The 15899-nt window shown below is 40.3% G+C and overlaps 1 protein-coding gene across 1 annotated transcript in view; it reads right to left on the bottom strand.

Moving 5' to 3' along the window:
* KIAA2012 (KIAA2012 ortholog) overlaps positions 1-15899 on the bottom strand; it is a 101894-nt gene that overhangs the window by 10791 nt on the left and 75204 nt on the right. Inside the window, 1 exon segment of the mRNA XM_063112427.1 lies at positions 15443-15512. Within this exon segment, the coding sequence (XP_062968497.1) occupies positions 15443-15512 (70 nt within the window).

Genomic DNA, 15899 nt, shown 5'->3' with positions numbered 1-15899 from the left:
TCCTTTGGGAAAGTGATATAACAGTCTGTATCAGGAGCCGGAAAAATATTCTAGCTTTTGATCAGAAATTTACCTCCTGGGTATTATAAGAAATAATTCAAAAGAAGAAACAAACTTTTTGTACCAACTTATTTATTGTAACATTATTAATAATGAAAAATTAAAAATAGCTCAAAAAGGGAGACTGGGGAAATAATTTATGATGCATTGATTTGACATTAAAAATTATGGTTAAAAAGATAAATAAGCAATATGGAAAACATTTATGATATAGTAACAAGTAAAAATACAAACTACAGAACAGTGTGTTAGAAATCAGTAAAATCTGGATGGATAAGGACTGGAAGAGAAAACAAAAAGAAAATAATATGTTACAGTGGGAGGTTTACACGTGTGTTTAAATTTTTTCTTAAAACCCCAGTGTGGGCTATAACATTGAAAAGCAAGTTGATTTAAAAAAAAAAGTTTTCCTACGAGGAAGGCTTACACAGGCCACACAGCTCGCACGCTGCTGTGTGCTCTGAAGACCATATAGGGTGGCACTGACAGAATGATCAGAGTCCCCAGACTAAGACTTCATATTGGGCCAGGCTACCTTTCCTTTTATTTTAGTTACCTTAAACAATTTTTTAATTATGGAAGATAAATTTCATTGCAGGAAATTTGGAAAACACAGAAAAGCATAAAGAAGAAAAACCCCACAATCTACACATAACTATTAGAAATGACTAAAACTGAAGACTGACTATGATGAGAATTGACATGGATATAGGGGAATTGGAACTCTCTTCTACTACTGCTTGCAATGTTAAAATGGTACAACCACGTAAAAAAACACTTTAGCAGTTTCTTAAAAAGTTAAATATATACCTGCCATATCATTCAACTACTCTACTCCTAGGTATTTTACCCAAGACAAATGAAAGCATATGTCCATACAAATACCTGTACACAAATGTTCATAGCAGCTTTATCTGTAATGGTCAAAAACTTGAAACAGCCTAAACGTCCATCAATAGGTGAATAAAAACCTGTACACACACACACACACACACACACACACACACACACACACACACACACACAGGAATACTATTCAGCTGTGAAAAGGAATGAACTGTTAATACACTCAGCATGGATGAATCTCAAAATGATTATAGTGAGTGAAAGAAATCAGACAAAATAGAGTACACATGGTATGATTCTATATATGTAAAATAGAATATGATTGTGGTGATGGTTTCATGGGTATATACACATATAAAAACATCTTATTGTACAATTTTAAAAAGTGCAATTTATTGTATGTCAATTATCGCTCAATAAAGCTGCTTAAAAAACTTAGCAAGAAATATGTTCATACAAATAAAGTGCCTAAATCAGTGCCAGCATATGGTATAAACAATCAGAATAAAAAAAACCTCACTGCTCTCACTGTACCCACATACAACTATTGCAAATATTTTCATGTATTTACTTTCATGCACATATAATTACATACTCATATTTTCATAGAATTGATTACAGAGTGTATACACAATTTTAATCTACCTTTATATTATTACAATTTTCCCATATAATTATTCTTAAAAATTATTTTAGTAGTAGCACAGTATTTCATTATATGGACGTATGTACGATAATTGATTTAATCAAATGTAATTTTAAAATTCATATGGCTAAATTTTTATAACTATAAAGAACTTTTCATAGAATATCCTTAAAAGGGATGTTTTTGATTATTAAAAGGTTTAGGGCTGAGCCCGTGGCGCACTCGGTAGCGTGCTGCGCTAGCAGCGCGGCGACGCTCCCGCCGCGGGTTCGGATCCTATATAGGAATGATCGGTGCACTCCCTGGCTGAGCGCCGGTCACGAAAAAAAAAAAAAAAGGTTTATTCTTTGTCCACATCTTTGCTTGTAAAAGGAAGTACAGTTGAGGCACAATGCCTACTGCGAAATTTTTGCCCAGAAAATTTGTACCAATTTACACTGAGAAAATGGTCATTCATTCCTTCATTTACCACATTTATTAAATATTTACTACATGCCAGGCATTGTGCTTGGTGATGGGAATACAGTGATGAGTAGGATGGACACAGACGCTGGCCTTAAGGAGCTTAAATTCTAGCAAGGAAGACAGATACAGATACTGAAACAAAACAAAACATAAAACAAAAAACAGCAGTACATTCTTGCACGAATTATTTCTCCTCAATTTTATTTACTGAAGCTTAACGTTATACCGTTAAAGAAATATTTGAAAAGAAAACGTTCACCTGCCATCCCACCACATCATTCCCTTAATAAAATAATTACTCCATTTTTCAGTGTTCGATGGTGGTCCCCCCAGCCTCTTTGCAACTCAGGTTCCCTTCACAGTGGCATCCACTGCCTGGCACATAGACCTCCAGACTTTGGAGAGGGGACAGATTGCTAATGCACAATGTGGTTGAGGAAACCGCAAAGGCTGCTTGGGGTTATACATCAGAGTTTATACGTCAGAGTTTATTTTGTTTTGGATAATATGTGGGGGCTGGCCGGTTGCTCAGTTGGCTAGAGCTTGATGCTGATAACGGGGTTCCATCCCTTAACCGGCCAGCCACAGACAACCACCACCACCACCCACCACCACCCACCACCACCAAAACATCAACAGACAGTGGGAGCTGATCAAAATATCTTCGTGACAAGGGGAATTCTGTGAGAGTTTCTTTCCCTAACATGGCTCATCTCACCCAGAAAAACTATCTCACTGAAGACATTCACTGCTCTTCACCACTCTTTTGAACTTTGGGACAGGGCATGATAAGACCACAAGAGGGCGCATTTGTACTGACCAAAACCTGAGGTTCTACACTGATGTAATTTCACCATTTTGATTAGAATTGAAACCCTGTCAGTTTTGGGATGTGGACCACAGAAAGGTGATTCCCTGCCCCCTAGTAGAATAACCTAATACTTAGGAAGTGTTGGAACAAACTGTCAGTACTTTGAATAATAACTTACAACTTCTAACTGCTTTTAAAAAAGATCTATAAAAATTTATAAAAATTCTTAAGCACTCAGAATACAGAAAAAATACTGTATAATCATTCCTCATGGAACCACTTAGCTTTGTGAAATTTTAACATTTTGCCATATTTGGTCCACATTTTGGTAAAGAAATTTGGTATTTATCAGTCCTTATACATACTTTTATATCTTTACCACAAATAAAAATGCACCTATAAACAACATATAGCATTATTTTACATATTAAAACTTCATATAATGGCATCGTTTATATAACTTTTGCAATTTGCTTTATTTTGCTTAACATTATACTTTTGAGATTAATCCATGTTAATACATGTAGTTTTCATTCATTTATTTTAAGCTGCTGTACAGTATAAACATATGACAGTTTTTGAATAAACATGACAATTTTGTATAAACATATGACAGTTTGTATAAACATGTGACAGATTATAAACATATGACAGTTGTTTTAAAAATCCATTTTACTGTTGATGGTCATTTTGACTATTTCTAACTTTTTATGATTACTACCATGCTGCAATAAGCCTTTTTAAGTGAGTTACTTTAGAGAAAGAATTTATCTAAAATAAATCTGGGAATGAAATTGGTGAGTTGTAGGGTATGTGCATCTTCAATTTATTGGATATTTCCAAATTGCTTTGAATTTCTTAAACTCCATATCCTCATCTATAATGAGTATTTATAGACTTTTAACTTTTGCTGATCTGATATATATGAAAGAATATCTTTTTGTTTTAGTTTGGATTTTCCTGATTAGTAGCAAGGTTGAATTTTTTTTTACCTGGCCATTTATTTGGGTTTTCTCTTCTGTTAGTTGCTTGTTCATATCAGTTGCTCATTTTTCTTTTGGGTTGATTGTCTTTTTCCTTCTCTATTTGTAGAAGTTCTTGTTGCATTTTGGATACTAATCCTTTGTTGGTTATATGCATTGCAGAGATCTTCTAATCTGTGATTTGTCTTTTAACTTTACGTTGTCTTGTCAAAAACTTTAAATTTCAATATAGTCAGATTTAACAATAATTTTCTTTATGATTTCTGTTTTGAATCATGGATAAGAAGTTTTTCTCTTTCCCAAATTCATAAAGATATTCTGCTGTACTTTCTTCTTAAGTTTTTTGTTTTGCTTTTGACATTAAGATTCTGAATACACCTGATATTTTGTGAGGTAAGGATTTAAAAACTGGATAATGAGTTCTCTCAAAATTATATAGTGAATAATAGCTTATCCTTTTCTGACTGTTTCCCCAGTGTTTTATAATGCTACTTTTGCCGTGTATCAAGTTTCTGCATACAGGAGCATTTATTTCAGGATTCTCTATTCTTTTCTGTCTGTCTGTAAGCCAATAGCATACAGCCTTATTTATTAAAGCCTTAAAGTAATTTTTGATATTTGGCAAGGCAAACTCTTCCACTTTTTCTTCAAAATTGTACTGGCTGTTATCTTAGTCTGTTCGGGCTGCTATAATAAAATACCATAAACTGGGTGTGGCTTATAAACATCAAACATTTCTTGAAGTTCTGGAGGCTGCAAGTCAAAGACCAAGGTGCTGGCAGATTTGGTGTCTGGTGAGGACCTGTTGTCTGGTTCAGAGAGGGTGCCTCCTTGCTGTGTCTTCACATGATAGAAGGGACAAGGCAGCTCTCCGGAGTTTCTTGTATAAGAGCACTAATCCCATTCATGATGGCAGAGCCCTCATGACCTAATCAACTCCCAAAGGCCCCACTTCCAAATACCATCACATTGATGATTAGGTTTCAACATATGCATTTGGGGGGAGGAAGACACAAACAATCAGACCATAGCAGGTATTTTTGGCCCTTCTATATGAATTCTAGGATAAACTAATCATGTTCCACCAAAGACCCTGTTGCAGATTTTAAAAATTGAAAATATTGAAATTGCATTGAATTTATGATTAATTTAGGGAGAATTGTCATCTTTAGGATAGTGAGTCTTCCTGTCTATGAACATCATATACAGTATTACATAGAACATTAATTCAGATTTACTTCTTTTAATAAAATTTTAATAATTTCTTTATAAAAGTCTCACATCTTTTTGTAGACTTATTGCTAGGATATATTCTCATATATGTATATATACATGTATATGTAGGATATATACTTGTATACATATACTAGTATAGTAAAAGTTGTATTTAAAAATTACATTCTCATATGTTTAAATCCACAAATTCATAATGATACTTAAAAAATAACTAGGTCACTGAAGGAAGATGCTGGGGAATCAACTCATCACTATAAAAATTGGTAAATAAAGGAAAAGAATTAAGCATTTATCCTGCCTTCCTATATAAATTGTTCCACTGGATAACTAAATAGTAGATGAAGAAAAGTTTCTCTTTGCAGGAATTTCCCAACTAATGATGAAGAAGAAATGATAGAATGTCATTATCACTGTTTTGCGACCTCTAATGAATTAATGGATCTGTAGCTGCTGGCATTGCAGAAACAAACATTATGTCTCCTGATAGAGGAACACAATGCCCTCCACGAAGTGGTCTTGCCAAAAGGAAAAACCAAACCTGAATCTGATCAATTTTCTAGATCCAAGTACTAACTTACAGGACATACAGCAGACAGAAAAACATGTTAAACTACACCATGAAGATACAATCAGCAAAATCTAGATTGTGGGAAATTCAACAGGACAAGTTACCTAATTTCCCAAGAATAAACTAAAAGAGGGGAAAATGGGAAGGAATCTATAAGTTAAATGATACTTAAAGTCTTATCAGCCAATTGCAAACAAACTTCAAAACAAGTATAATAATTATTAGACAATTAGAACTCAAAAAACAGATTGAATATTCAATTATATTAAAGAATTATTTTAATTTTTAGGTGTAATAGTGGCATTATGGTTATGTCAAAAGAGTCTTTTTTATTGTTTATTGATACATACTCAAGTCCATATGGATAAAATGATATGTCTGGAATTTGTTTCAAAATAATATGGAAGAAAGGAAGGAGTTGGGAATATAGGAGAACAATATTGGCCATACACAAAGGTGGGCAGAACAGTGCAATGAATCCCAAGATGGGTACGTGGGATTCATTGCACTGTTCTGCCCACCTTTGTGTATGCTTGGGGTTTTCCATAATAATAATAATAATTATTATTTTTTTAAAGATGATCAATGAGGGGATCTTAACCCTTGACTTGGTGTTGTCAGCACCATGCTCACCCAGTGAGCTAACTGGCCATCCCTATATGGGATCCGAACCTGTGGCCTTGTTGTTACCAGCACCGCACTCTCCCAAGTGAGACACGGGCCGGCCCCCACAATAATTATTTTTAAATTCCATTTTTAATTGTGCTTTATGTTTTGAAATGCTATTTTTTCCACAATTGATGTTTGTGTATTGATCCATATTTAGTAGTATTGCTGAATTCTTTTAATTGTTTATCTTTTAATGGCTTGTCTGTAGAGTCCCTTGGATTTTCCATGTAAATAATAATTTTGTCTGGGGATAATGACAGTGTCACTTCCTCCTTTCCATCCTTTCACCTTTTCCTTCTTTTGTTATCCTTAGTACAATCTTGAATAGAAAAGAATGATTCTAAAGTTCTACCATTAAAGTGTGATGTTTACTATAGGTTATTCGCAGATACTCGTTATCAAAACCAGGAAGCCCTCTTTTGTTCCTAGTTTGACAATTCTAAATCATCCATAGGTGAATTTTATAAATTTTTTTTTCCTTTTGCATCTTTTGAGCCCTAAGGCTTTCCCGCTTTAACCTCTTGATGTAAATTACATACACAGATTTCTAAATGTTAGACCATCTTTGAATTCCTGTGATTAAACAAATTCAGTCATGGTGTATTGCTATTATTTTTAAAAAATAAGCTTAAAGGGCTGGCTGGTTAGCTCACTTGGAAAAGTGTAGTATTAATAATGCCAAGGCCAAGGGTTCAGATCCCTGAACCAGCCAGTTGCCAAAAAAAAAAAGCTTAAAGATTTGATTGGCTAACATTTTATTTAGGAGTTTTACATCTTTGATCATAAGTGAGATTAATTTATAATTTTCCTTTTTATGTTTTACTTGTCTCTAGTTTTAGCCGCTTTTGGTTTTGATGCATTTAGGTCCCATGTTAGAAATGAGCTTTCTTTCCTGGAAGGTGAAGAGAATTTTCAGAATCAAGAAGCAACAGCTGTGTTCTGGGACTTTGGGATTTCCTGAGGTTTCCATGCCGGTCTGAGTGGGAGTAAGCAAGAAACATTCTTAAGGATGCACCATTTCACACTTCCTCCTCCTCTACTACGAAGAACTTCGCAATACTTTCCAGAAAAAAAGTAAAGCAGTACTGGAGTATTTTGGTCATCCAGGTGCTGAGAACTAGCAACTAGTGGAATATTCGGAACCCAGCAGCGTGGGCTCCAATAGCAGGGCCTGGCAGTGTGCAGGCCTCACACGGAGCAGCGTGGGAAGCAAGGAGCCCAGATCCCCAGCATTAGGCTGCACCTTGCATGGTTCTGCCTTCCAGGCTGTAGATTCTGGGCTGCACCTTGCATCGTTCTGCCTTCCAGGCTGTAGATTCTGGTGAGTGGCACATACTTTTGGTCTCGCTATTTTTTCCACAGCTTTAGGAACATTTTTCCAACACTGGCTACTCCTCATTTCTTTGCATAGGTGGGGCAATCATTATACTTACTCCTTCTGGAGCTGTTTATTCCTGGAGCCAGAACTGCCCCTGAGGAAACGAAACTAAACTGAGCTGAACTAAACTAGATACCCACAAACACTAGGCAGAAACTCCAGTTTACCTTATTGGTTTTAATAATTAGCTGTGACTGCATAATTCTCTTGACTTGTAGGCTTCAGGTTCCTTCATCCACAATATAAAAGAACTTAGAAATTCTAAATAACCTCCGAGATTCATACTGGCTTAAAAAAATGCCACTATAATTTTGTGGGGTTACCCTGACTTTGTAGCTATTTCTTAATCAGAAACACATGGATGGCATTGGAACTCTTGAAAAGCCTTGGAGTCAGAGAAACCTGGGTCCATATCTTAGTTCCTCCACTTCTTGGCTGTGTGACCTTGAGCAAGTCGCCTAACCTCTCTGAGCTTTCTTATCCTCATCTGTGAAGTAGAGATAATGAATGCACTTTACCTCATAAGGTTATAGTGGGATAAAATGAGGTAAACATACATAAGGCACCTAGCATAGTGTCTTGCTTCATAGTAAGTGCCCCAAATTACTTCCCTTTCTCTACCCCTCAAGGGACTGTGTGGAAAAATAGCCAAAAGAAAGCCTGTATAAATTTAAAAGTCTAAATTGTTCGGGTGGCACTCCCGGGGTCTGCCTGCCTCCCACCTTCTCCCCAGGGTCCCTGGCGGCCTACTTTTCAGATTTTTAGACCTTCGAGCTCTGAGAGTCTTCACCTAGGAATGAAATCCACAGGAGGTCCCGGCTGTAGAGACATCACAAGCTACCGCAGAGAGGAAAAGGCAAGACTAAAAGATGCCGCACACCTGGAGAACAGACTCTTGGGGACAGACTCGCCTGGGGTCTCGAGCTCACCGGCAAGGAGCTCCTTTTGTAAGGACGAGGACACCCTCGCTGAGCACAGAGGCGCTAGGCAGGAGCAGGGACCGGGAACGGGGAGCGGGAGCGGCAGCGGCGCTACTGAAGTCACACGTGCGGCCGGGTGGGGAGAGGAGCTGCGTTCCCGCGCGCCCCGCCGCTGCCACCCTGCCGCTGCCACGCTGCCGCTGCCGAGGAGGCAGGTGCTGCGACTGCTGGGCCATTTTGTCCTCCCCTCCCCCGACTGGCCTCACTTATTTTTTTTCCCTCAGAACAACTTTTCTTTTTTTCCTCCTTTAAAACACTTGCCCGAAGAACATTGCATTCAGATTTCTCGTGTGTGCGTGTGTGTGTGTGTGTGTGTGTGTGTGTGTGTCCTTGTGTGTCCTTTCTATCTTCTCCGGGCTACCTAAGAGCACTCCAGGATCGGCAGACTCTCTTTTGGATGACTGTTTACAAGAAGAGTTAATCTCTGCAGTTAGAGTCTGGGGAATTGTCAGACCTGGTGCCCCACCGTTGCCCAGCTCTGTGACCAAGGACATGTTACTTAACCTCTCTGTGCCTCATGTTGCTTAACCTCTCTGTGCCTCATATTACTTAACCTCTCTGTGCCTCAGTTTTCTCATCTGAGAAATGGGGCTAACAAAAGCTCCTTCACAGAATTGTTATAACAGTTAAATGAGACACTTTATAGAAAATGTTTAGCTTGGTGCCTGGCACACAGTGAGTATGCCCCTGTCTTGATGCCTTCATTGCAAGTGGGTGAATGCACTCTGGGTTCAGTAAACTCCTTCCTTCATGTCAGACATCACCTCCTACAGGAAGCCCACCCTGAGTTCTCTCCATCCCTCCCAGCCCAAGCTGAATCAGTTGCCCTTTCTGTGTTCTCTCGGAATCAGTTGCCCTGTGATCACGCTGCGTTGGAACTCTGCACACATATCTGTATCCTCCACTGAAGCAGGAGCTGCAGTGAAGAGTCTGTCTTAACCTACCATAGACGGTGTGTAACGTAGTAGGTGAGCAGCAAATGTTTGCTGAGTGAATAATGGAACCTCCCATTCATGTAGTCAATGGTTAAAGACTTGGGAAGGCCTGAACCTGGTGGCCGAACCATAGAGTTATCTCAGGGTTAACACTGAGGATTTGACTTCTCCCCTTAACAGAAACAATTCCAAGGTTGTTGAATCACAGAAAATAAGAAACAGAACTGGAAGGTCAATTTTGTTACTTTTTGATGAAGGAGTGGACACCTAGAGAGGCCAAGGGTTTACGGAGGCCTCATGTCGGTGCAGGAGGGTCGTGGCAAGGCAGGGCTCTCACTCTTGACCTGGTTGGCTCTCACTCACTGGTTGCTGCCCCCCAGCCAGGGCTCACATGCGGCACAGGGATTGCCACTCTCCTCCCAAGCTGTCTTGGTCATGGCCCACCCAAGGATGGCTGGGTGGTAGTCGAGCTGTTTGTGGGAGACAGTGAAGAGGGTGGGCTGGGCTTTCCTGGGAGCAGTAGTGGAAGTAGCTCAGGAAGGAGGCCCAGCCCCAGGCTTGGCTCAGCAGCTTATCACTGTGTACGCCTGGGTAAGTCAGATGCATGGAGCATGAGGAATGGACGGGGCACTAGAGATTATCCAACCCAACCTCCTTGATTTCTGGAAAAGGAAATCAAGGCCTGGAGAAGTACCGTGCCCTGTCCTAGACATGGAACTAATCAAAGGCAGAGCTGTAAGTGAACCCAACCCATGTCTTTTGAATCTGAAACACAGTTTCCCCAATGAGTCTATTTTAGTGTTTCTCAAATATCAAAGGGCATATATATAACACATGAGGATCTTGTTAAAACACAGGCAGGTCTAGGGTGAGACCCCAGATCTTGCATTTCTAACAGGCTCCTGGGGTCTAGCTAGAATAGGTCTTGTTAGGTGGTTCTCACAAACACCACTGATCTAGACCTTCCAGCTGTACTGTGATGTAACTTCTTAGCACACTAGCCATGAATTAGACCAGTCTTGTCAGGTTAATGAGGGCGTGGTGGCTGCTGGGCCACTCACCTAGAAGCTGATGGGGCTGGGAGCTAGCATCTTCCTTCCCTGTCAGCGTCAGCCATCCTCTGCCCTGCTGGCTGCTTCTGGGTCTATGGTGGAGATGCAGGGCCTGGCTGGTGGCTGTGGATTCTGTGAGTGCATCCCAGTTGGAGGGCTGTGACCTTACCAAGCAGGCACTGTTTACTCACAGGGAGGATATATTATGCCCAAAGTTGAAGTCTTTACTGTAAGTTCTTGAGGGTAGGAAATGTGGTTTTGTCATCTTTGAATCCCTGAATCCTCAGCATATTCATTCATTCATTCATTCATTCATTCACTTATGGAACATTTAATAGGCCCAAATGAGGTACAATCCTTTCCTTCAAGAAGCACATGTAACACATGTGGCTCTAAGTGGTACTTAGTGGCCGTCCTATAAGCACGTGTGAAATTGAATAGACTTCAGGGCTCCGAAGGGAAGTGGAAGCATCATCAAGTGATAGAAAGTGCAATGAAAAGCAGACACTGTTGGCTGCTTCCTAAGGGGCTTATTTTCAAAGAAGAGAGCCTGGCTCCCTAGCCAGCTCCCATTAGGGTCAACGGAAATTATACCCCCGGAAGCCTCACAGAAGTCTTTGTACTTTTAAAAGTTCTCAGGCAAATTCATGAGAGCCTTACATATACTTTTCTCTCCCTTTGGCACCACAAAGCCCAATGGAGGAAGTAGGGATACCCTAGTGCCTCTTCTCAGGCAAACCACAGAGTGGGTAGATAAAGCATGCACAGGGTTTGTGGCTAAGAGAAAAGGCACACTGAGCTTAAGGAGCTGCTATGACAGATAAATGTGACTGGGCCAAGAGGTAGGAAAGTGGTAGCTTGTGTAAGACAGATACATCTCACATGTGGCAGAGACTGCTAACTGCCCCCCAACATCATTTCCCCTTCTGCCTTTGGGGAACAGAGCCCCCTCAAGTTCTAGTTTGATACATGGACACCCAGTAGGAGCCTTTTTTCCTGGCCTCCCTTGTGACTAGGTGGGACAATGGGATGCGAGCAGAGGGGGACAGATGCAATTCTGAATGGTGCCCTTAAGAGGCAGCTGTGGGCCCAACACTGACTCCTTTTCTCCTGTTGAGCCAGCACTGACCCTGCAGACAGGGTGATAGCAAAGGGGATGGCAGAGAGATAATAAGAGAACAGAAGCTTGGGTCCCCAACAGCCCTGTGGAGTGGAGTTGTCCTCACCTCCCTGCCTGCCAGCTAGGACTTTTCTGTGAGTGTGAAATAAACCAGCCATCTTGTTCAAAGTCCACTTTACTTTGGCCTTTGTTAGGACAGTTGTACCAAAATCCTAACTATTACACATCCATCTCTTGGATAAAGCAATAAGGCTCCGAGCCTTCTTTTTCTGATAGACTGAAAGTGGCTCATTGGTTTCTGAGGGTTTCCACAAGGTCTGCCTTTCATTTTTCTCTCCATTGTCTCAGACTGTTCCTTAGGGACCCCCTGTGCCTCATGCATGGCTCCCCAAATCTCTCACTCTTCCTAAGAATATCTTAAAGCAATTCTGTCATGTTCCAAGGGGTTATGTTACAGTAACTTCACCAAATGCAAAAGGTGGCAAGGCTGCCTCTTTCATCTGGGGTCTGCTGCAAAAGATGGATTTCAGCAGAGGACTAAATGGTTCTCCCGCGAGCAAGCCCCCCTGCCACCAAGACTGATTGGGAAAGTAAAGAAATCATCGTGTTATCCTGACAAAGTACAAATTATGGTTACTATAATTAAGGTTTTAAAAAAATAGACTAATAGCTAATCCTTCTTGAGCACTCTGTGACAGGTACTTTTCAAAGCACATTACACGTATTAACTCCTTTATGTCACAACCACCCCTTGAGAGAAGGACTATTAATATCCCCATTTTACAGATGAAGAAAAAAAAGATGCTCAGAGAAGTTCTGTAACTTGGCCACACAGCTAGTAAGAGTGGAGCTGGGATGTGAACCCAGGGAATCAGACTCTATAATCAGTGCACCTGATCACAGTGATGCTGCCTAAAGAGTACCTGCCCACCAATTCCTCCCCCCGACTATTTATTAAAAATATTAAAAATATTTAAAAATAATTAAAATATTTAAAATAATTAAAATAAAATATTTAAAAATATTAAAAAATATTTATTTTTAATAAATAAATTTTGTTGTGTCTATTGAAGGTATACAACATGATGTTATAGGATACATACAGGTAATGAAAAGTGAAGCTACAGTGGAGCAAATTAACATATCCATCACCTCACATAGTTACCCATTTCACCTATTATTTTTAAAAGAAAGATTAAATTGAGTTGCTGCCAAATTCAGAGAAATAAATACAAGAAGCAAGGCCTAGGAAAAGGGTTTCAAAGTGCAGTCCCGGGAGTACAACCAGCATCAAAATCACTCAGGAACTCACTAAAAATGCAAATTGTCAGGCCTCAGCCCAGATCTAGTGAATCAGAAACTCTGGGGATGAGGCCCAGAAATCTTTATTTTAATAAGCCTTCCAGGTGATTCTCATGCACACTGAAGTTTGAGAACCATTGGCCTGGGAAACAAATAAGAATTAAAATAAAAATTGAAATTTTATTCTTTCCTTGGATTTCGAGGGTATAATAGAGGGGAGAAAAGGAAAGGTTTGTATTTAAAACAAGAGCAATTTCCTCAGCCGCCTTTGGTTTGGAGGTTGCCGAGTTGATCTGTCTTGTGAAAACTCGCATGCAGTGTTCTCACCAAGTCCAAGACTCATGGTATTCTCACTGGAGGTGGCACTGGATCACTGCTTATAATTAACCATGCAGATCACTACTTAATTTAGAGGAAAGAAAAAATCCTGACAATTAGTCTTAAGACCTATGGGGGGAAAATTGATCCTAAAATAGTTAAAAAAAATTCCTTGGCACTCGCTCCTTTTTTTCCTTCAAAGATTTGAAATCCTTTTAAACATTAGCATTTTTCATTCAGGACAGGCAAATGCCTTCTTTAATTTTCTGCAGTGATATTTCATTGCATTAAAGACTGTCTGAATAAGCTTTATGGAACTCAGCTGGAGCCTGCCCTTCTGTCTTGAGATAGGAAATCTGTTTTGACTGACTTGGTCATTGCTTGGATTTGGCCACGTTCTGTGCTGCCTAAAACCTCCATTGCCCTTGGCCAAGACCTTGTAGGCTTGTCAGTGTTCACATTTTGCATATGTGATTTACAATGTTAGAAGATCTGAAGACTGGAACAGTTTCCCTGGCTAGTGTCACTCAGCTTTAAAAACTGAGGTGGCAGGAGCCTCATGTTAGCGGAAATCCTGCTTAAAAGCTTGACCAAACCCAGGGGTCAGGCTACCATAATATATTATTGTCTGATATCCAGAAATAGTGATTTTTTTGACTAATTTTAATTTTTTAAAAATAAAATTAGTATAAAAATTAATTATTTTTGACTAGCATGGAAAGAAATGGTAAAAGATGTAAACAGGAAAAAAAAAAAAAATCAAGTTTAGGGTAAAGTCCAAAATCTGTGACTTTACACATTTATCTTATATGCTCTTATGGTCTCCCTCATAGGGATCCAGAGGAGATAGGAAAAGTCATAGTCATTTCACAGATTGGTAAACAGTGACCATGAGAGGGTAGATATTTATTCATTGTGATATCCAAGTCTAGATTATTATTCATTACAGGGCTACTTTATGTGAATTACTTCATTTGTTCCTCATGCAGCCTCATGTTTTCAGCCTCTTTTGACAGAGGAGGACACTGAAGCACAGAGAAGTTAAGGCAGAGGTGGTTCAACTCCAGAGCCCATACTGTCAGCTCAGCAGCTCAGACCCGCAGCTGCTAGCCTGTATAGAGCAGCTTTGTGTGAATTAGAAAGAGGCAACCCAGTGGAAGGGTCAAGTAGGAAAAGGAGTCTCCTGTGGGAAGACATGGCCCAGTGCTGGGGTGTGTGGCTTGGGCACCAGAGCACAGGCTGGATTTCAGCCCCCACAGGCTCCCTCTGTTGGATGCCTTTGTATAGTGAGCAAGCACAATCCTCCTGTCTGGCCCTGCATTCACTCCTTGAGAATGCAAGAGTCTCCCACATCTGTTCTCACCTCTGCAAGCCACAACAAGGATACAGAACAGCTCTGCGAGCTGGGCCTAGCCAATGGCAGCATCATGCAGCATGCCCAGGAGCCCCCAGGAAAGAACTTAGAGTCTAGTTCAGGGCCTAGGGATATGAACTATGCTGAAAAGCCCAGTGGTTCTGGGCCCAGTATTTCCTAAAACTATCACCATCATTGTCATCATCATCATCATCATCAAATGCAGTGTCATTTTTGGAGGAAGGCACAATCAAGCAGCTCTGGCCACCCAGAGCTGTGGGTGACAGGGGCTTGGGTCTCTAAAAATGATAGTCCCCCGTCTGTTGGAATATCATCATTCCTTTAAGCAGGAAATCTCAGCACCCCCGTCTGCCTATCCAAGCCCCCTGTGAAAGTAGGTGGAACAGAGAAGTGGAGGTGCCTGTGGGGCCTTTTTGTAATGCCCCCAAAGTCTCTACTCTCTTACATCAATCTGCACCTGTGGCAGGAAAGAAATCTTTCAATAAGTCCAAGGATATAACGTGTTATTATCATCTGGCTTGTGATGCACTAAGAACTCATCGAAGTCTGAACTTAGCACTTTGGTCTGTGTTCTGACTTCCATCCTATGACCTGAGAGGAAATGGAAGGGTCATTCCCGATTAACATCTTTTAACAGCACAAAGTTCATCCAACAATTTTAGTTATAAGATTATAAAGCCCAACCCAGCTGTCTCTACCTTGGCTGTCTTGATTTCCTCTGAGGGGTGGCCCTGGTTCTTCAAGATAGTCCAGTTCATCTCCATTTTCCTATTGGGTTAACACACAACAAAGAATACATAAGACAAAATAAATGCAAACAATTCTGTGGTCCCTGACCTTTGGTAAAATAGAATCCAGTTTTCTTAGTTGTTTCTTCTACTACTACTAGTGTGAGCAGCCTTAAAGAGCCAGGCAGGCTTAGAGCAGCATCGAACACTGTTAGATTGTTAGTTGTACTTGTTTCGATGGGTCTTGTACCATTCCTCTGTGCTATGCTCAATGTCCAGCGTATGCAGGAGTTTATTGGGGGGAGGGGAGAAGAAAGACTAACGGGCAGAAGGAAGCAGGGCACCTCCAGGGGTCTGACGGAGGACTGGTATGACTAGAGAAGTGGGCAGGGTGGGCAGGAGTCAGATCCCCAAGGACTTGAAGTCA

Source organism: Cynocephalus volans, chromosome 1 (assembly GCF_027409185.1).
Source record: "Cynocephalus volans isolate mCynVol1 chromosome 1, mCynVol1.pri, whole genome shotgun sequence".
Classification (NCBI taxonomy): domain Eukaryota; kingdom Metazoa; phylum Chordata; class Mammalia; order Dermoptera; family Cynocephalidae; genus Cynocephalus; species Cynocephalus volans.
This window is presented reverse-complemented; position numbering and strand designations above follow the sequence as displayed.